General features: G+C 47.2%; 2 protein-coding genes across 3 annotated transcripts in view; both read right to left on the reverse strand.

The window, feature by feature from the left end:
• Positions 1-8333, reverse strand: part of HIKESHI (Hikeshi, heat shock protein nuclear import factor) — a 12343-nt gene extending 4010 nt beyond the window's left edge. Inside the window, exons 1-4 of the mRNA XM_018553250.1 lie at positions 8243-8333; positions 8159-8206; positions 5989-6226; positions 2260-2411 (exon numbers count right to left, since the gene is read on the reverse strand). Of these exons, the coding sequence (XP_018408752.1) occupies positions 2260-2411; positions 5989-6226; positions 8159-8188 (420 nt within the window). The 5' untranslated portion in view covers positions 8189-8206; positions 8243-8333. The remainder of the gene's footprint in view (positions 1-2259; positions 2412-5988; positions 6227-8158; positions 8207-8242) is intronic.
• Positions 8334-15265: 6932 nt separating this feature from the next.
• Positions 15266-21726, reverse strand: part of EED (embryonic ectoderm development) — a 33387-nt gene continuing 26926 nt past the window's right edge. For both annotated transcript variants that reach the window (XM_018553246.1, XM_018553245.1), the window contains 3 exons: positions 20599-20757; positions 18284-18357; positions 15266-15774 (listed from right to left, as the gene is read on the reverse strand). In XM_018553246.1, the coding sequence (XP_018408748.1) occupies positions 15648-15774; positions 18284-18357; positions 20599-20757 (360 nt within the window). In that variant the 3' untranslated portion in view covers positions 15266-15647. The remainder of the gene's footprint in view (positions 15775-18283; positions 18358-20598; positions 20758-21726) is intronic.

A 21726-nucleotide genomic window follows, 5' to 3' on the forward strand; every position in this document is an offset into this window, starting at 1 on the left:
CAGAGTCCCCCTTTATTTTAGGAGCACCCTTCGCATCAGAAGCCCCCTTCTTTCACTGAAGAAGGCCCCCTACTCTCACATCAGGAGCTGCCCCCCCTTCACATCAGAGGCATGACGCTGTGTGGAAATTTAGAGACATCCCTGAGGAAGCCTGAAGGCTCCCCATTGTGCCACGGTACCCTGGTTGAGAACGGCTGCATTAGACATAGTTTCTATACACATGTGGCTAAATGTTTTGTCTGCTGAACGATTTCTATGTTAAATTTAAAAAGTGATCCCTGCAATATATACATAGTAAAGCGACAACAAGGAGTGGAAATGGTTACAGATGGCCATTGATTGGTTTTCTTTAAAGAGGACCTGTACTGTGGAAGCTGTGCTCAAATAGAGGACAAGGCAGAGGACAAAGGACTAGTCCCCGGTATTGCCTGTGCTCTCCCTGCAGCGGATCTTTCCTGATCACTGACCATGCCTTGTTCTGTACTGTGTCCATCCGTGGAGTCAGCCATCTTGTTAGAGAAGGCCGGGCTTTTTTCCTCATGTCAGAGCTTCTCCCTGATGACTGCTGAGCTGATCACTAAGGAAAGTATAAATCAGCAGGAAAAGGGGGGAGCACAGAATAAATGAGGCAGGGAGATCCTTGCACTGCAGATCTTCAGGTACGGCTTCCCCTCCAGCACGGACAACAGTGAGCAGCACAGTAGTGACATCACCAAATCTCCCATCAAATGTGGCGAGGACACCAATCAGAGACAGCAGTGTCTATAGTGTCCCATAGTGCCATCCCATGATCCCTATATGATCCCATAGTATAGATATACAGATATGAGGCGTAGGGCACAGGAAGGAGGAATTGAAGGCAATGTTATATATTTCAGGGTACTGCTTAGGCTGTCCGGACACTATACCATCTGATTGTACAATCTGCTGTAGATTTACCAAAACTATATAACAGGAGGACCTACCTAATAGATCAATACAAACTGTATCCAATCAAGCAGGCCCTTGTGCTACATTATTATTATACAGGATTTATATAGCGCCAACAGTTTGTGCAGCGTGTATGGGAGGAGTTGACGAGGGAGCTGGAAAGCAGGATCTGTGTAGAGATAAGCCAATGAGGAGGAAGTTGCAATAGTCGAGACGAGAGATAACATAGTTGTTGGTAGATCTAAAGGAGATTATACAATCAGGTTGAATAGTATATGGTCAGCTTTAGACACAATTAACCTTTCTAGATGATCTTACCATCCCTCCTTACCATCTTGTCTTCTATTGCGATTGTAATGTCTTCCTTATATTGTAAAGCGCTGCGCAAACTGTTGGCGCTATATAAATCCTGTATAATAATATTAATAATTCTCATTCACACAGGCGTGCATATCCGTATGGCATACACGCCTGAGCAGAGACTTGCTGCCGGGAGGGACAGGTACTGTGTATGTAAATGTTTGCAGCAGCCTGTGCATCCGTATAGGAGGACGTGGCTGCACATACGTGTGCAGACAGTGGGCGTCCACGTGCGGACACCCGGACCTGCACAGATGTGCGGGATAAGGTTGTGTGTACCCACACGCAGCTGTGTCCTCTCACAAGGATTTACAGGCAGCTGCATTGTAATTACACGCAGCACCCGCCCCCCCAGGAGCACGCCCTACAGATGTGCGGGTTAAGGTTTGCGTGTAGCCGCATGCAGCTGCCTCCCTTCCACAGGGACGTACAGACGGCTGCATTGTAATTACACGCAGCACCCGTCCCTCCGAGGAGCACGCCCAACAGATGTGCGGGTTCAGGTTTGCGTGTAGCCGCATGCAGCTGTGTCCTCCCACAGGGACGTACAGACGGCTGCATTGTAATTACACGCAGCACCCGTCCCTCCGAGGAGCACGCCCTACAGATGTGCGGGTTCAGGTTTGCGTGTAGCTGCATGCAGCTGCGTCCTCCCACAGGGATGTACAGACGGCTGCATTGTAATTACACGCAGCACCCGTCCCTCCGAGGAGCACGCCCAACAGATGTGCGGGTTCAGGTTTGCGTGTAGCCGCATGCAGCTGTGTCCTCCCACAGGGACGTACAGACGGCTGCATTGTAATTACACGCAGCACCTGTCCCTCCCGGGAGCACGCCGTACGGATGTGCACGCTCATGTGAATGAGCTCTAAGCCGTATGAGTACATGGGGCCATTTTTAGAAGGCAGTTGATACACTGACATTCATCAAAACATCTTGGCAGGATTAAGTCTTCAGTCTCATACTGACCTGAGTAAAGGAGTCCACATTGGACACTGCCGCATTGGCTACTGGGGTCTGCTGTGCCAGCTGCTCAAGCAGTTCAATCGAGATTCCTATTTGTGCCACCGAAGGGGTCTGGGGTAAATTCATGGCTCCAAATGGGTGCTGGCTGCCCTCCCCTACAATGAAAAACACACAGGGGTTAAAGCCCAACTTTAGCCAATCTGTATAGAGTGGGCAACGTTCAGGAGCCCCATCAGCTGTTTATTGCAGCCTGCGCCTACATTAGGTATATTACTTTCTGTACCAATGGTATGGTGTCACAGGGAAAGGAAGGGATGAGAAATCCCAGCAATGGGGACAAAGATAGCAAAAATGTTTGCCAGGAGACAAAACTTCCCTCAGGTTTGTATTGTTCTTCACGTCTATGGTATTTCTAGGTGGTTGATACACTATATTGCCAAAAGTATTGGGACGCCGGCCTTTACACGCACATGAACTTTAATGCTTTAATGGCATCCCAGTCTTAGTCCGTATGGTTCAGTATTGGGTTGGCTTTGCCCTTTGCCGCTAGAACAGCTTCAACTCTTCTGGGAAGGTGTCCACAAGGTTTAGGAGTGTGTCTATCGGAATGTTGGACCATTTGTGAGGTCGGGTACTGATGTTGGACGAGTAGGCCGGGCTCGCAGTCTCCGCTCTAATTCATCCCAAAGGTGTTCTATGGGGTTGAGGTCAGGACTCTGCAGGCCAGTCACGTTCCTCCTCCCCAAACTCCCCCATCCATGTCTTTATGGACCGTGCTTTGTGCACTGGTGCGCAGTCATGTTGGAACAGGAAGGGGCCATCCCCAAACTTTTCCCCACAAAGTTGGGAGCATGAAATTGTCCAAAATGTCTTGGCATGCTGATGCCTTAAGAGTTCCCTTCACTGGAACCAAGGGGCCAAGCCCAACCCCTGAAACACAACCCCCCCCCATAATCCCCCCTCCCTCCACCAAACTTTACACTTGGCACAATGCAGTCAGGCAAGTACCGTTCTCCTGGCGACCGCCAAACCCAGACACGTCCATCGGATTGCCAGACAGAGAAGCGTGATTGGTCACTCCAGAGAACACGTCTCCACTTCTCTAGAGTCCAGTGGCGGCGTGCTTTACACCACGGCATCCAACGCTTTGCATTGCACTTGGTGATGTAAGGCTTGGATGCAGCTGCTCGGCCATAGAAACCCATTCCATGAAGCTCTCTACGCACTGTTGTTGTGCCAATCTGAAGGCAGCATGGAGTTTGGAGGTCTGTAGCTAGTGACTGCAGACAGTTGGCGACTTCCCCGCCCTGTGCGCTTCAGCATGCGCTGACCCCGCTCTGTCATTTTACGTGGCCTACTACTTCGTGGCTGAGTTGCTGTTGTTTCCAGATGCTTCCACTTTGATATAATACCACTAACAGGTTACCGTGGAATATTTAGTAGCAAGGAAATGTCACTGAACACTTGAATCCAAAGACTTGGGGTGTCCCAATACTTTTGGCAATATAGTGTATGTTATTGCACAGGTGACAACCTATCACGGTACCGCGCTTGTAGTCACTGAGCTCCTGAGAGCGACCATTCTTTCACAAATGTTTGTAGAAGCGTCTGCATGCCGAGGTGCGTGATCATATACACCTGTGGCCATGGAGGGGATTGGAACAACTGAACCCAATGATTTGGAGGGGTGTCCCAATACTTTTGGCAATATAGTGTCTGTATAACCAAAGCTCTAATTCCTGGTTCAGATCTTCTCAGCAATGACATGCCGAGCAGGAGTATCAGAGGCCTCACACAAGCTATGGTTTGAATATGTCCACGAGCACTTGACTGTAAAACTGAATTGCAGGACAAAATGTTGTATTTCTCAATTCACAAATGCAGGCATCATGAGATACTACCAAACCTACTAACATGTAAATACTTCCTGTCATGGGGATCAATCACTGGAGCTTCTCTGCCTCAGTGACCGATCTTCCTCCCGCTACCTAGTAGTTCATAATATCAGAAGGTTATTGTCATGAAGTTATCAGCTTTAACCCTTTTGCTGCTGTTTGGCATGCGGTGGCACCAGTGGGGCCCTGTAAGCAGTAAGATACGTGTAGAGCAGACCACCAGGTATTTATTACCTCTCACATAGATCACAGTACTTATATGTGCCTTCATCTGCTCCTCTCCAGGAGAACGGAGCCATCTCTGTTCAGGCATCATCCAGGGTCACCAGCTACTTCCCGGACTCAGATGCCAAATCAGAGATGGCACAGTCATGTAAATCCTGCTGAAGCAGTGGCGGACCTAAGGAACAAAGGGCACTCGGTGGGAGTGATCAGCGCTGGGCAGATCCGTGTACAGGAGGAAGGAGACTCCGGGCAAGCAGGATGGCAGATCAGCTGCTCTCCATTGGGTGGTATTACTTATATAAAAAAGGGAGATTTTGCTGGACAGGCACCGGGGGCACCTTTACTCCAAACTCTGCTGTCTAGGTGGGTACTGATCTACCCCGCTCCCGCCCACAGAAGCTGGTTGGACCATGTCTCCTCCAATGGGGGGGGGGGCGGGACTGAAATTCACTGGTTTCCCCGCGCCCCAGCCTCGGACCCTGGTTTGGTGGCATTGGCTGTCCCAGCGATAGGTCTGCCCCTGCTGTGAAGTTCTTAGCTGCGTTCACAAATGACACAGATCAGCCCCTGCTGTGGCCTCTTACTTTGTGACTTGCTGCATCACTGGAGAGGAGACTGAGGAAAAGCTTCCTCCTGCCTGCAGCAGACTGATGACATCATCTCAGCCTAGGCAGAGTCCCTAGAATGGAACTTGCGTGCAGATTTGTAATGATGAAATGAGAATACTGTTGCTGTATGTTGTGACATGTCAAGAATTTGTTTTATGCAGACATGTAAAGTTACTAACAGGTCCACTTTAACTTCTGATGCTGTCGTCATATGATCAGCACATCAAAAGGTCCGTCAGCTCCATGGCATCAACTGTGATGGCACCAGATGTGTCAGAATCAGCGCCATCTCCTTGCAGATCTACCACAAACCAATACAAAAATTCACTGATCGTTATACACTGAGTGGCCAGATTATTATGACCACCCCATCAGTACTTAGTTGGGCCGCCTCGTGACTCCACGAGATGGTGAAAGGTGATACAAGGAATCTGACAGGGCACTGTTGCCCTTCTGTTGTCTTGTACCAGTCTTGCCACTCTCCGTTCTGCCCTAACATTGACTAGTCGCTGACGGCCACAATTCGCACGTTCAGACCCAGATTTTCGGCTGACAGTCCAGTCTTTAAACACTTTAACAACAGCTGCTGTTGAACATTTAACGAATTCTGCTGTTTTGCTGATACTCGCTCCATGGCTCCGAGCGCCAACAATCATCCCGCGTTCAAAGGCTGTTAAATCGCGTTGTTTACCCGTATCTTCAGAAACAAATCACTTCTACTGTCGTGGTAACCAACCTGCTTCCCTATTTATAATGGTCTGGCCAACCCAACCTGCTTCCCTATTTATAATGGTCTGGCCCTCTAGCAACTTCAGCGCCAAATTATAGCTAATTTCCCTACAAACGTCAGGTGGTCATAATAATCTGGCCACTCAGTGTATAAAGAATTCTTGCTTCAGAACAATCATGTACAAGGTAAAGCAAACCGATCACTCCTAAAGATTGTAAACCATGAAAAAAAAATGACTTCCACTTTGTCTTGTTTAAACCAATCTTCTTCTTACCAGATTTTAAGCCAGAAATTTTGAAGATGGCGCTGGGCTTTTCATTGGTAATAAAGCCAAGCAGCTGCCACACAGGCATGCCGCTGTGATCGGGGTAAGAGATGTAGACGGAGCCGCCCATCCTCTCCGGGAACGGGATGGTCCCCAGCATGAACACCACCACGTGGTTGATGCTTTCATAGTCAGGCAAGTTAAAGACAAACTTATCCTCTGCTATTTGCTGGGCATCTGTCTGCACCTGAGGACAGAAAAGGGAAAAAAAAAACTTGAAGAGAACCTGTCACCTGCATCACTAGAGGTGGCCATGGGGTGAAGTTCCCCCTGTATTGCTCCTCCTGTGGCGAACCAGACTCACTGTGATTACAGTTTCTATGTCTAAAAGAAACATTATAAGAAGATAAAAGGATACATATAGTGAGAGAGGACTATAGGCAGTAGGTTCCTATAGTTAAACTCACCATATCATTGGCTGTTATGGTCACCAATGACTCAGGCAGACGCACCGTATTATTGGTTGTTATAGTGCATCATAACAACTAGGGACATGGAGGTCCCCATCACCGAGGTGACATGTCACTGACGAGGACCTGTGTGTATCGGAAATCTTGGACGGTATGGACAACGACTTTCAACTAAATGATACAAACCGACGGTGCAGAGTTCTGGCTTCTCCTGTATCTTCTTCCGATGGCTCCTCCGTTGGTTGTGCAACAAAATTCAAAATGGCTTACAAGATGGTGGTTTGAGATCACTGTACATGTGTGTTAGAGAGCATCTCTTTATTTCCAATGGGCTCCCCAACACATAATGCAGCTAATAATAGACTTGACCATTTAGTGCCCCACAATGCCTAGAAGTCAATGCACGTGCCAAGTGGTGTGCTGACTTGATAGTCTGGTACTGGACCGGGAGTTCCATGCTCTTGGAGGTATAGGAACCAGATGATGGAGGTAACGTATGCACTATTAAAGCTGAATTCCAGGATCCCTCTCCCCACCCCCTAGTGTTTCTTTTTTTTCATTCCTGTACATACTTCAAGTCTTCATGGCGGACCAGTGACATCACCGCAGCTTCTTTCCGGTGGGGAGGGGGTGGGTCAGTGTTCTTCCAGGACCAAGCGGCGCTCATGTAATGACGTGTGAGCGTTGCTCAGTCTTGGAGTACTGAGTCCAGTCAGTGTAATTGTCTGCTCTCAGTGGGTGGGTGGAGCTGGGCTCACAGGAAATGGGCAAAATGAGGGAAAAGAAAGGCCTGCACTTGAACGAGAAGAAGTCAGGGACTGTGATGGCACGTGGAGAGGGTAAGTGATGGTTGGCACTATTAGGGGGCGACTAAATAATAAACAATATGTAATACCTGGCCTTACACTTTAAACCTGAAATCAAAGTGAAGATGTGGACCTGATGTGTCACGTGCAATGCTGCTAACATTTTAGCAACCAGTGATGCTGTGTGGCCCAGAGTCCTAGCAACCAATGGCAGCCCCACAGCATCATAGGTTGCTATGGTACATGCACTTGCGTCCTAGCAACCAATGACACTGTGTGGCCCAGCTGCTAGCATCCTAGCAACCAGGAACACTGTGTGGCCCAGCTGCTAGCATCCTAGCAACCAGGGACACTGTGTGGCCCAGCTGCTAACATCCTAGCAACCAATGGTACTGTGTGAGTCGCTTGGTATCATTGCTGCTAAGACAATGGCTCCCTCACAGCATCATAGGTTGTTATGGTACATGTGCCCGTGTCCTAGCAACCAATGACACTGTGTGGGCCAGCTGCTAGCGTCCTACCAACCAATGGCACTATGTGAGTCGCTTAGCATAGCACATGTACCTGCATCCTAGCAACCGATGACACTGTGCGAGCATCATTGGTTGTTAGGAATCAGGCAGCCCTGGGATCGGTTCCCATGGATCTTCACTAAGCCCAGATTTCTGGCTGGGTTTGGCAAACATCCAAAAAAAGAACTATCGTGAGGACCGCTTCCATTCACGAACCGCACTCACCAAATTCTGCGATTCACTAAATTTGCAGCTCAGCTCACCTGCAGCTGGAAACCACAGAAATGGTCATTGTATTAGGACAGCGGTCTGCCAGTATGTTCAGGACATGTCATCTTCCCCTCCCCCCAAGGAGGACACATTGTACACACTGCTGTCACCTGTCACTCACCAGCCTACCGGCCACCAGGCACCCGAACATGTCTGCTCCCCAGCCCCGTGTGCCTCTTCCCGTTGCCGTGCCAGCTCCGGACCGCTCTAGCCGCACTCACTCCCCGATCCCGTCCAGAAACTTCCAGAATCCCTTTGGTTAGGCGACCAAAAACAAAAGCGTAGCGTGCCCCGCCCCCTTCCCTGACTCCGGCGCCGCCATGATACAAGCTGGCAGAGAGCTCCGTCCAATAAGCGAGCGATCTCTTTCCTGTCACCTCCCTCTTTCAGCGCTGGTCCCAGGGAGGGCGGACTCACGTGACCCGCACCGATCCGGCCATCTTGGAGAAGGGCAAAGCCACCCGTCAAACATGAATGAACAAGCCTAGTCGTGCAAGGGCACGAGGGAAGGGGCAGCTAAAGAGAACCTGTCATCAGGGAGGTTTACAAGAGATTTGATTTTGTATTTTTAATAACAAATAATACTGAAATCCAGGATGTAAAAGCTTAAAGGACAACTCTACTATTGATATAAAGTTGTCCTTGAAAGCTAAATTGGGGGAGGGGGGTAAATACCATCGCACTGCGATGGTTAACACTTGTCGTACCCAATACCTTATTCCTGGATTCTGCAGGCTCCCTTTTCTCTAAGGCGCTCTGGGCCGGCAGTAGCACTCTGACGCCAATAGTCCTGAATTGTGCGCAGGGATGGCGAGGGCCCGCCCACAACGTGGAGCATTGGAGAGAAGAGGAAATCATCAGGAGCTGCCGGAGCGAGGAATAAAATAAGTATTATGTCTTATTCCTAAACTTGGCGAGCAATTAACCCTCGCAGTGCAGGGAAGTTTTCTGTTAAATCCCTGGAGTTCAAGACATGCCCCACTCACCATTGTGCAGCACACCTGGTCTAATACCTCTGCTCGGGGGCCCATTCGGCCCACCTGGTCTGATACCTCTGCTTGGGGCCCACTCAGCCCACCTGGTCTAATACCTCTGCTCGGGGGCCCACTCAGCCCACCTGGTCTGATACCTCTGCTCGGGGGCCCATTCAGCACACCTGGTCTGATACCTCTGCTCGGGGGCCCACTCAGCCCCCCTTGTCTGATACCTCTGCTCGGGGGCCCACTCAGCCCCCCTTGTCTGATACCTCTGCTGGGGGGCCCACTCAGCCCACCTAGTCTGATACCTCTGGCCAGGGGTCCATTAATTCCTATCAGGAGAACCATGCTCCTCGGGGCCACTGGATGAGTACAGCTCCCGTAGGAACATGTTGGGCCATAACTCGCACATGCAGAAGGAAGGGGACCCATCAGAGATGCTTTTGGATGAAAGGCTGTAGGGCCACGGAGTGACCAGGTGGGCTACACTCAGGGGGCCTTAAAGGCAAAAATGCGCCCACGTTAATAAAATAAAACATTTGCATTTACTACATTTTTGCATTGAAGCCTGCAGAGCATTGCACCTGTGATCAGTGCATCACAGAGACCCTCAATGGGCAAGGTCTCTTGAAGAGCTCCGGGCAGAAATGTTATCATAAAATTTTAAATACCCCGGGACTGCAAGGTGGCAGAGAGATGTCCCTTAGACCAAAATGAGCAGTTACAGGGGTAGACCCTCTGCAAGGGTTCATAAAATGTTCTGCCCGGAGTTATCCTTTAAAGCCTACCTAAAGGCTCCATTACTCACCTCTAGTCATGTGACGTCCATGAGCTCTCTCGCTGGCATCTCCCCCGGTTATATCCATCTTGATCCGGGTCAGCGATGGGGAACATACCCGGACCAGGGAGAGCCAGGCAACGAGTATTTTGGAAAGAGGAGGACAAGATAAGCCGCCATACTTCCTGCGGACGCTTAAAGTGGAACTGAAGCCAAAAGTTCCTAAGGGAGGGTTATAACTCTGTTGGCTTTTTTTTTCCCCCATTGGGGAGATTTCCCTTCACTTCCTGACTGATAGCTGCAACAGGAAGTGAAAGGAACTGTCTGGTGGCAGGCACGGGGCACCAGAACTTGTGTCCCTATTGGAAGATTTCCCATCTGTTCCGGTGACAAAATGTGAGATTTTCTTGCAGTGTTGTATAGCAAAAAGGGACACAATGAAAACTTGTAGAATATTTGCTGTATGTTTCTTAGGAACACCAATAGGATAACAGCATCTGTTGCCTAATAGAGTGTAAGCTCCTCAGCCCCTATCTAGTTGCCATAATGTATTATTACAACACATTACATTCGAACTGGGAAAACCCATCTAGTTGCCATAATGTAATATTACAACACACTGCATTTAAATTGGGAGACTCCATCTAGTGGCCATAATGTATTATTACAACTACACACAGCATTCGAACTGGGAGACGCCATCTAGTGGCCATAATGTATTACAACACACTACATTCGAACTGGGAGACGCCATCTAGTGGCCATAATGTATTACAACACACTACATTCGAACTGGGAGACGCCATCTAGTGGCCATAATGTATTACAACACACTACATTCGAACTGGGAGACTCCATCTAGTGGCTTTGTATTATTACAACTACACGCTACATTGTAACTGGTACACCCCATCTAGTGGCCATATTGTATTATTACAATGGTACATCTGAACTGTAGAAAATAAAAATACTAAAATTAGTTTTTGCCATTATTCACTCAAAATAAAAGTTCCGATGTTTGCAGGGCGAAGGGACTGGGAATTGTTAATAAATAGACCCCATAGTGTAATTTTTTTTCCCCTGTGCTAAGTATCTGGCAGCATCAAGGCACATAGAACACATTTCCCAGTCAGGCTTTGCAATAAAATAAAAAAAAAGATGTGTAACCATCAATTTCTATTTACATTTTAGAGACAATTCCTGCATATGGGTCTATTAGGCCATGCGCATGTAAACATTTGTGCCAAAGATTGCGTGCATGCTGGGTACAGTGCAAATGTACTCTATTGGCCAACACATACATTTTAACAATGTTTAACCAGCTTAATTACACATTATGGAGTTGAAATGTTGGCCCTGAATGCTGCCTGGATCCTAGCAATCAATGACACTTGGCGGCAGGGGCCGCACCTAGGTCCTAGCAACCAAGGAAGCTAGATGACAGGGGGCGCCTGGGTCCTAGCAACCAAAGACACTGGGTGGCCGGGGCAGCACCTAGGTCCTAGCAACCAAGGAAGCTAGATGACAGGGGGCGCCTGAGTCCTAGCAACCAAAGACACTAGGTGGCAGGGGCAGTCCACATCCTAGCATCCAAGTATGCTAGGCAGCAGGGGATGCCCAGGTCCTAGCAACCAAGAATGCTATGCAGCAGGAGTCGCCGGCATATTAGTAACCAGCGAAGCTAGGTGGCAAGAGCCAAATGCGCCCAACAAAGCAAAGTAGGCAGCCGCCTTCTTTCTAGCAGCGAAGGATGATAGGTGGGAGGGGCCAAATCTCATGCTAGCAACCAATACCGCACATTTGCACTATACACTGTATGCATGTAAAAGTAAGCACAATTGTATCGGCGTAGATTGAGGATGCCAGCAAGATCCTACTTCTGATACACCGGTGTGCTGCACAAAGGCAGCGCGCTCTCACCTATTTATCGTTTCTATATATACAGTATTGTGCAAACGTTTTCTGCAGGTGTGAAAAAAAAAATCTCCAACCCCATTGGCAGAAATGCAGCCCCAGACTTGCAAGGAACCTCCACCATGCTTCACTGTGGCCTGCAGACACTCATTATTGTACCGCTCTCCAGCCCTCCGGTAAACAAACTGCCTCCTGCTACAGCCAAATATTTCCCATTTAGACTCATCAGTCCAGAGCACCTGCTGCCATTTTTCTGCACCCCAGTTCCTATGTTTTTGTGCATAGTTGAGTCGTTTAGCCTTGTTTCCAGGTCGGAGGTACGGCTTTTAGCCGCAAGGACGCAGAAAAATGGCAGCAGGTGCTCTGTACTGAAGAGTCAAAATGGGAAATATTTGGCTGTAGCAGGAGGCCGTTTGTTCAGTGAAGGGCTGGAGAGCAGTACAATAATGAGTTTCTGTAGCAACAGTGAAGCATGGCGGAGGTCCCTCGCAAGTCTGGAGCTACATTTCTGCCGATGGAGTTGGAGATTTAGTCAGGACCAATGGTGTCCTTAATGCTGAGAAATACAAGCAGATACTTCTCCATCATGCCATACCATCAGGGAGGCGTGTGATTGGCCCCAAATGTATTCTGCAGCAGGGCAACGACCCCAAACGTACAGCCAATGTCATTGTGAACTAGCTACAGAGTAAAGAACAAGGAGTCCTGGAAGTGATAGTTTGGCCCCCACAGAGCCCGGATCTCAGCATCATGGAATCTGTCTGGGATGACATGATGAGACAGAAGGATTTGAGGCAGACGGCGGCCACAGAAGATCTGTGCTTAGTTCTCCGAGATGTTTGGAACAACCTACCTGCCGAGTTCCTTCAAAAACTGTGTGCAAGTGTACCGAGAAGGCGGCAAATGGTGCTCACACCAATCATTGATTTGGACTTCTCTTTTGTTCATTTACTTTCCATTTCGTTAATTTATAAAAAGAAACTATTAACGGTGTCTGCCATACTTACCGGGGGGGGCTTGCTGGAGAGGTTCTAGCTCTCCGCCGGGTTTTCGGCATGTGTTTTGGGACTGCCCTGACATAAGGAACTATTGGATTGAGATAACAGGATTCATAACGCAATTCCTTATGCTTGAAATCGAGCAAGGGATGGAGCTTTGCTTGTTGGGACTCACTGAGCGGGCTACCTCCACAGGTGCCACCAGTACCCTGTTCTATGCTAGAAAATTAATTGTACTAAATTGGAAGCAGGCCCCGCCTACCTTAGAGCATTGGAGACGTCTGGTGGAGGCTTTCATTCGAATGTATAAAGCAGCATATATTCATAGAGCATGTCCTACAACATTTTATAAAATTTGGGGGAGCTGGTTGGATGCTTTTTCTCCTGAACTGGGTTAGGGGCATAAACTAATTGTAAGTTCTGTACATTGTTTGAGGAGGGGAGGTGCGAGTTGAGGTGGCTTGCACTCACTGGTCCCTGGTGGACTTGTGGGTGTCTGATTGAGGACACCCACAATGTGCCTGGGCTATTGACAATTTATTAATGGCATCATGATATAGGTTCTCTTAGAAGAGGTTCTTCGTGCCAAGATTACTGCGGAGTTGCACAGCTCTGGTTGTAGGAGGGGTGCGGTGGGGGTGTTTTCTATTGTTATTGTCTATTGGTAATTGCAATGTAAGTACCCCTGAGTGGTGTAACGCAGGTGATATATACAGTACAACCGATAACTGTTTAACTTTGCAAAAATCTAAAACAATTTAAAAAAAATTAAACTATTAACACTTTAATTTCTGAAATCATTCTTACTTTACAGCATTTAACCACTTGAAGACCGCAGTGTTACACCCCCTTCCTGGCCAGGCCATTTTTCAGTATTTAGCGCTGCGGTACTTTGACTGACATTTATTCCGTCATGCAACGCTGTACTGAAATTAATTTTATACCATTTTTTGGGGACAGATAGAGCTTTCTTTTGGTGGTATTTAATCACCACTGGGGGTTTTATTTTTTACTATATAACAAACAAAAAACAGTTTCCCTATGAAATTTTATGAAACATTTATTATCACCCAAATTTTGCGTGCGCCCGCAAAATCGCAGAAAACCACTCCCAAAATTGGCCATAGGCGAAGCTTTAAAAACTTTTACTGCTCATCAGTTTAGTGTTGTCAGGATTGAATGGCCCTAAAATGATTGCTCTCCGTCCGACATTCGCAGTGATATGTAACATGTGCGGCACAATTGGCGGAATCGTCATTATCACACGTAGGCGCACCCAACACATGTTTCCGTGTGTATGTGGGGGGCGGGGGACTTTAAAAATGTTTTTATTTTAAACAAATGTTTGTGACTTCTTTTAAGCTTCATCTTTTTTAAACTTATGTTAGTGTAAGGACTTGCCTTAAATGATGCCTCTTAATCCGATCATCTTCTTTCCTGTCCTTTTCAGCCTTCTCTCCAGCGCTGGTGCCGGTCTCCGATCCAGCGCTGACTCCTCTGTCCTCTTCTCTCATGTCTGTGCCGGAGCACGCTGCTCCATAGACTTACCTTGTGTCTCTCATAGTCTCCCGGCCGAACATCTGAACTCCGCATGCGCCTGCCCCAAGATCCTTTGCGGCTGCCTAACTCTTCAGATGTTCGGACGGGAACGTGCGGCAAAGACACAGGTAAGTTTAAACCTTTTTCAAAAGGTTTTTTTTGGTTGTAAAGTTTTTGCATACATCTACTGGCTTGCTAGCCGTTGATATATGCAAAAACACGTGAGGGTTGAATAACCCTTTAACTTTATTGCTATCACATAGGGGGCTAAGAAACCCCCTATGTGATAGCCAATTCACATAACAGGTCCTCTTTATGGAGACTTCAGGGGTCCCCAAGACCCATAAAGTCATCTAGGGACTCCCAGAGAAGCTAATGAAGCAGAGATCTGCTTCAGCAGCTTCTCACCGGCATGTGTTTCCCGCAGAGTGACACTGAATGCGGAAGTGATGTAATATACATCACTTCCTGAGTTCGGGGATGGAGAGGAGATCAAAGAGAGATTGTGTACTGAACTCCCTTTGATCTCCTGTGACAGAGTCGCTGTGCTGGTCCCAGCGGATCTCGGGACCAGCAGCGGTGGCAACGTAGACGGCGGGGGGCACACACCCGCACCTACAAGCGATCGGGCGTCTCCATCGCTGGCTGTTTACAATTCTGACAGTTTCCCCACTTGTGTGCGCGCTGGGCGCCGCACACGAGCGGGGGGAGGGGAAAGACCCTCCCGCTCCTATAAGGCTCCCGTCTAGCCGTTCAGGAACAGCCATGGACAGGAGGTAGTTAAATCACGCCTGCCTTAAACTTTTGCACAGCCCTGTATAGGTCTACCTTGTTCTACTACCAGTGTATTTCCTCAACCCTGTTTGCATCACCAGCACATGTACAGGAGATGACAGCTCTTTAAAAATGAATAATTAACAAAACAAAACAATCAGAATGTGGTTTCGTTGTTAAGTTCATTTTATTGGTTCACAAAGACACTTTGTGAAATATTCAGTTCAGCCTTTCGCCAGCAGTTGGTGTTTAAGTCACCGATTCATATCATATACCTGCCACAATACGATATCTTAAATTAACTTCTTTTAAAAACGCCCACAAACAAGATATTTACATACATAGAACATACTCGTTCTGGCTTCCAACATGCCCATATTACACAATCATACAAACGGCATATACATTAGACAGTAAATACATCGAAGTCCATGAAAACAGACGTTACAGAAAGCTGTACAAAAATAAATTTTTATTAAAAGCAGCTGAAATTGTAGCGAGGGAACAGTACAGAGAAGGAACCAGATCACTAAACTTGGCTACGGCCGACAGGCCTACTACATAACGCGAGTCGCAGAATGCGAATAGTACATTACACCGAACATGGAGTTCTCTTCACAAGAAGAGGATTCACCGCAGCCTATCCCAGCGCCAAATGGTGGCATCGTCACAGACCGCTATGAGAGTACTGCTATCCCGGCTGAAGCTGGTTTGTCGGATTGCAGAAATGCATTTGGGATGTGTGAGGGTTGTACACCTGCGGGGGGAAAAAAAACAACGAAAAAAGATGTAAAGAGGGAAAACTTTGGGAAAAGGGGATCACAGAGACAGAACGGTATGAATCAAAGTGACTTGTATATCGAGGAGTTAGAAATTATTTTCTTACATTGTTTGCTCTCTCAAAGACTGCAGTGTGGAAAGGCGATAAACAGATTTGAAGGCAGATTTGAGGCTCACCCCACACTACATTACAATCTGATTGTGCAATCTCCTTTAGATCCATCAACAACTATGTAATGCAAGTACATCTCAAACAGCCACACTTGCCTTTTGGATGGGGTGCGCGCACACACACACACCTGTAGGGCTGCAACTAGGCATGCACCAATATACTGTGTTTTTCTCTATCGAGTACCGATATATTTTTTTTCGCCGGTACTCACCAATACTGGAAGTCCTATTAAGGAAGCCGGGCGGCTTCCCTAGGTGCAACTAAAGATGGCGGGGGGGTGTTAGGGGGAGCTCTCCTCACCCCTGGCCACTGGCTGTAGGGGTTTGTATCCCTTCAGATCCCCACTGGGAGCTGTGGGGATCGGAAGGGACACAAAGCCAATGAAACACTGCTTCACAGCTCATAGGAGAGAAGCAGAGGATCCAGACCAACTAATCGATAACGACAACGATTCTCATCATCAATGTAATCAATTCGTTGTTTCAGCCCTAATCCAAAGGATATAAAGTTAATTTCCATATACCTGAAGATCCTGTTTGTTCGTACTCTTAAAACAGCAGAGCGCACAGAAGTCATTAAAGGAGAATTTTGGGGAGAGTGAAATATGCTGATCCACATAATTCAAGCCGACCTGTGACACTGAAGCGGTCACATGTCGGCTCTAATGATCGGGAAGTCAGTGAACACATACCGATCCTCTTCCTGCAGAAAGCAGTGACAGTCAGTCACAGCTCCCCTCAGCCATTCCACTCTCCATTCCTCCAGTGCAGACTAGAGGAATAGACAGGAAGGGGGCATGAACAACTGGCTCTAGAGAGGCAGAGTCAGCTGTCAACCAGCCAGTGGGGCAGACCGCAAAAATATTGTCCAGATCCGTCCTGGCTGCGCTGTCAGCATATAGCATACAATAGCAGCATTTGGAGTTTTGGGTCACAGGAGGACATTGGTATACGTCCTACCTGTGACCCTGAAGAGAACTACAGCCAAAAAAGCTTAGGCCATAGTTCTCTCAAGTATGGCAATTTATAATGGTTCCATAAAGGGGAGCAGTCTACTATGTTTCTTAACATAAAGCTTCTATTTAACTTTATCTAAAACCTTTCCGACTATGAAGTGTTCTGGTATCTCATATACTTAGCCAGGTTCAGCTCAGACGACTGTCGTTGACACAGGTCCCACTGACCATTCTCATCAAGGTGTTCTAAGCATGCTAGCTCTGTAGGCCTCTGCGCTGCATCTACTTTCACCTTAGTTCTTTCTTTTAGATTGTAATGTCTTAATGTGTAATTGTTGCTTGGAGGGTTGACAAGAATGGACATGTTCACTGGCACTATCAATAAACTCTCCTCCTACACCGCTAAGCCTCCTATCACAGTCCGGCAGAGCGGTGTAGGAGGAGAGACGCCAGCCGCTCACAGCGCTCTCCTCCCGCAGCGCTCGGCCGTCAGTTTCTTTCCTCCCCGCTAGGACACAGAGCAGTGCCCAGCGGGGAGGAGAGAAAGAAAGGATGTGCCGATGTATCGGCAGGAAAATTCGGCATTTAGCCAAAAGTTCCATATTCGGCCGATATATTGGTGCATCCCCTAGTATACAGGAGGCTGCTAGTCACTGCATTAGGCTGTCTATTCTACCAGAATGGAGTTAATAAATGGTTTAAAACAAACAAAATAATAAAAAAAAAAAAAAAAAGACCTTTCGCGGTATTTGTCCTTTAAAGTAAATCAGCCCTCAAAGTACTAAGGTATGGATAGTAATAACGTGCAGACACGCTGTGGTGCCTGCAAATACTTGCGATAGCTTTCAATAGAGCCAGGGCCTCAACATCTCAGAACCTGTTATTCCTCCGCGAAGGTTCTCATTTATTCCCAGTCATGACATAGTTAGTAGCAGTTCGTCACATTCAACCGGACTTGTTCTGTAAAAACGAAGATTATCCAAGCCACTTTCATTCTAATGAGTGTCAGCATTTATATCCACAAAGGTAGCAAGGACATCTTAATCCAGTCACCATGGAACGTGTCAAAGCAGATGTTAATAGTTGAATAGGAAGGGAGGTGTAGCAGTTGTGGAATCACCTTGTCCCAGTTACATAATCACATCCTTAGCCAATGGATTAAGGTGTGTACAGTAACTGCGAGCCTATAAATACTGGGGTATGCCCCATCACTCATGAGAACAGAAGCAGCGGGTGGATAAACTACAAAACATCTTTGACAATATAGAACAAGTCCAGTTGAATGTGACACAGCGAATGAAGACTCTAGGAAAATCGGAGAAAGCATTATAAAGCATGCTGGGTAACTGAGATACCTACTTGGCTTTGTGTGGGTCTTCTACTTCCAGATCCCAGACATACAACTTTCCCACCTGGTTTCCAAGTGCAAGCATCTGGATACAGAAAAAGCCATACAAGACAATTAACATTACTGCAAACGTAAGCCTCAGAGTCTTTTCACTACATATTATTCTATTCAGTTAAAATGAATTGGGCAGACAAATTGTAAAGATATGAAATGCAAAGTACCCTTTCCTAGGTCTCTATAGGAAAATGGCAAGCATGTTGCTTGTTTCTAAATCCTTGTATCCGCAAAGTTTACATGTGTTGTGTAAGAACCCGAGGATCTGCTCAAGGTCTGACATACACGGGGCATCCCCAGAAACAACCACATACAATAACTCTAAGGCTTCATTCGCATAGGGAAATAAGAAGCCTGGCTGCAGATTCCTGTGACAAGAATGCAGATTCTTCCAGCTAGAATCACCAATTACTTGCTCTGGATGCATTCAGGGGCAGACATTTGTCCCTAGCCACAGATAACCAATGGATGTGCAGATGCATGCGGATAGCTGCGAACAGCAAACGGCTCGTCATTGGTTTGTACAGGCTTCCCAGAACTACGCGCTATTCCAGCCACAAACCACAGACCTCTTTTCCCCCGAGGGGATGATGGCTTATCTACAAAAGATGGTGGGTGCACCTCGGTATTCAATGCTGCTATAAAACGTTGTTAGAGCTCAGAGTTTATACACATGTGCATCAACTACAATATGACAATATGACTAAAGCTCAAATGAACTTTGTTTGAAGTACTAAAAAAGGTAAAAAAAAAACATCCCACTACCTTTCTATTCATCTTACCCCCAAACACTAACCCTATAGTCCACTTCCACCAGCTCCCAGACTATCTCTGAAGTGTCCCTAAAGATTGGGAGGAGGGATCCTGTGGCCCCTGAAGGTAACGCAGCAATAGGCGGCTGCACATGTCTATCAAGATACTGAGAGAAGGGAGGCGGCGGGGAAGGGAGTGTGGCTTGTTGAGTGCAGTGTGTGTCAATGGACGAACACAGCATGGCTCAATGCCCAGCCCGGAGCATGCACATCCAGGTGTCTCCTTTGCAACCTGCTAAGCAAAGGAGACACCTGTAAACAGGAGGGGGCCCCTCCAAATATCCCTTTTCTTCCAGTTGGGCATAATCCCCAATGTGTCTTCAGGGACAGGGTTCCGCCAGACAGGCACACCAATGGCCCTTGAACTGTAAAGCCTTCTGCAGCCAACTCAAACGTTACATGCAAATGTTTGAGAAGGCCTAAGCAGAGCGCCTGCGGGACACATTACAGGCCAGCCGCACTGCTTCTCGGCAGTGAGGTGCCGGTAGGGACTTGGAGGCTATGTCTAGGACAAGTCAATCCAGAAAGCAGCAAAATGAGTCCTGGCTCTGCAACCAAGTAGAAGATTGATGGAAGAACATCGTGGAAAAATTAAAAGAGAGATTGCTTTGCTTTTTGTCAGAGTAGAGAAAAGATGTCAGTTCCCAAAGTACAGTAACAAAAACTGGAGCATGCTGGGAGTAGGACGGGTTGCACTAGACTCTCTTGCAGCTTTGCTTGCCAGCCTCCAATCTCCTGAAAGCAGCAGCAGAATTCAGGGTCTCAGATTTACTTCATCGTGGTCCCTTAATGATTAGAAAAGGAAGGTATCAACCTGTTTATATGCGTGGGGGATAAAAAGGATCACTTCAAAAAGGAGAAGTGGCAGAAAGCGCACAGCCTCCATAATTCTGTGACCCAGTCTCTGTAAAAACCATAAGGGGGCTCTCAACAGGTGATCCTTTTTAATTTGAAGTCCTGGATGCATTTTCTATTTGTCCATCTTTTATATGCAGGGATTTAGGTCACGGAGTCCTGTTCTGTCATTTTTATCACGTGGTAAGCAGTACAATGAACAGCCAGTCAAATCATTTGGGCAACCTCAAATGCACTGTAAAAACCCAACTAGCTCTCTAAAAACCCAGCTCGCTCCCATGATGGACTACAATCTCACATTTAGTTACCTAATTTGTACTAAGTTTGTAGTCCATCACAGGAGCGAGCTTGGAGCGGTGACTACTTTACAACACACACAGGGACCATGGGGAACACAAGCAGCCCCCCTCCAGAAGGAAGGACAGTGTCAGCACCAATTCAGAGATGATTTGAGGATCTACAGCCGAGTGATACACAAATAAGATACATTTTTGTTAATAGGTAAGGGACTTGAATGCATTTTTAAGATGCAACTCCTAAGCTTACGGTCACTATGTGTCACACATCACTATCCTGTGCTGTAAATTATGTATAGTTTATCTCACCTTTTGCCAGAAGTCCATAGAAAATCTCATATACCAGATATCACACTGGCTGTACTCAAACCTCCCTAGGATCGTGACATTGGACTCATTGGGCTTGATCTTATCAATGTCGTCTTCCATTTTTCCTGGTTTCCAGCAAACAATGGCATTTTCACATGACTGATTTAAAATAAAAAAGGGGGGGTGGTTATGATAATGAGTTTGTATCAGTCTTGTCAGTTTTCAGCTATCTTCACAGATAAAATAGAACACAAACATTTACCATCAAAAATGTGACTGACACACACACACACACACACACACAAAAAGACACACACACAAACAACCATGGCTACCCTATCTATACATATGTAAATGTAACCGTTATGTACTATTAGATTTGTTAACGCAGAGCCTGGATGAGGAGGGGGGAAGTTATTGTTTTGTACTGTAAACATGTGATTACATCATATTACTATCCAGAACCAGGGGTAGGCAGCCTTGGTCACCTGTGCTGAAACTACAAATGCCACCAGCCTCTGGGAGTCATGCCGGTGGCTGTTAGTCTTGCTAAGCCTCATGCAGACAGCTGGAGTGGCGGGGTTGCCTAATCCTGAGCTAGAGCATCTGCAGTAAACCCAGCTGCTGGGATGCAGATTTTGATGTAACAGGACAAGTCAGCACGTGCACTCATCACACTGTCCCGTGCCCGGAACGCAAGGGTTCACATACACAGTGTACTTGCGTTCTGGGGCGGGAGGGGTGTGGCAGTGCCATTCATGTCAAAGGCACTGGAGACACACACCCTATTTGCAGTGCGATCGGCTGCACAGGACCGCATGGTAAAACAATGCAATGCATTCCAGTGCGCCACGATTGCAAAAAATCCTGCATGCACTATTGTTTGCGATCGTGCCGCACTGGAATGCAGGGAGACTGTATGCGATCCCTTGCGTTCCTGGCACGGGCTGGTGAAAACAAGCCCTTAAGATGATGATGATTTTATGGTATTTTACCAGTTTATTTATAAGGGGAGTTATTTTTTTATATACATGAGCTGGCAGTTTTATTTCTGGTGCCCTGACTTCTGCCCTAATGAGAACTGTCTAAATGCAAAGTGACTCACATTGGGTGGGCCATGATGTCTAA

This window comes from Nanorana parkeri, unplaced genomic scaffold, assembly GCF_000935625.1.
Source record: "Nanorana parkeri isolate BGI_ZX_2015 unplaced genomic scaffold, ASM93562v1 scaffold114, whole genome shotgun sequence".
Taxonomy (NCBI): domain Eukaryota; kingdom Metazoa; phylum Chordata; class Amphibia; order Anura; family Dicroglossidae; genus Nanorana; species Nanorana parkeri.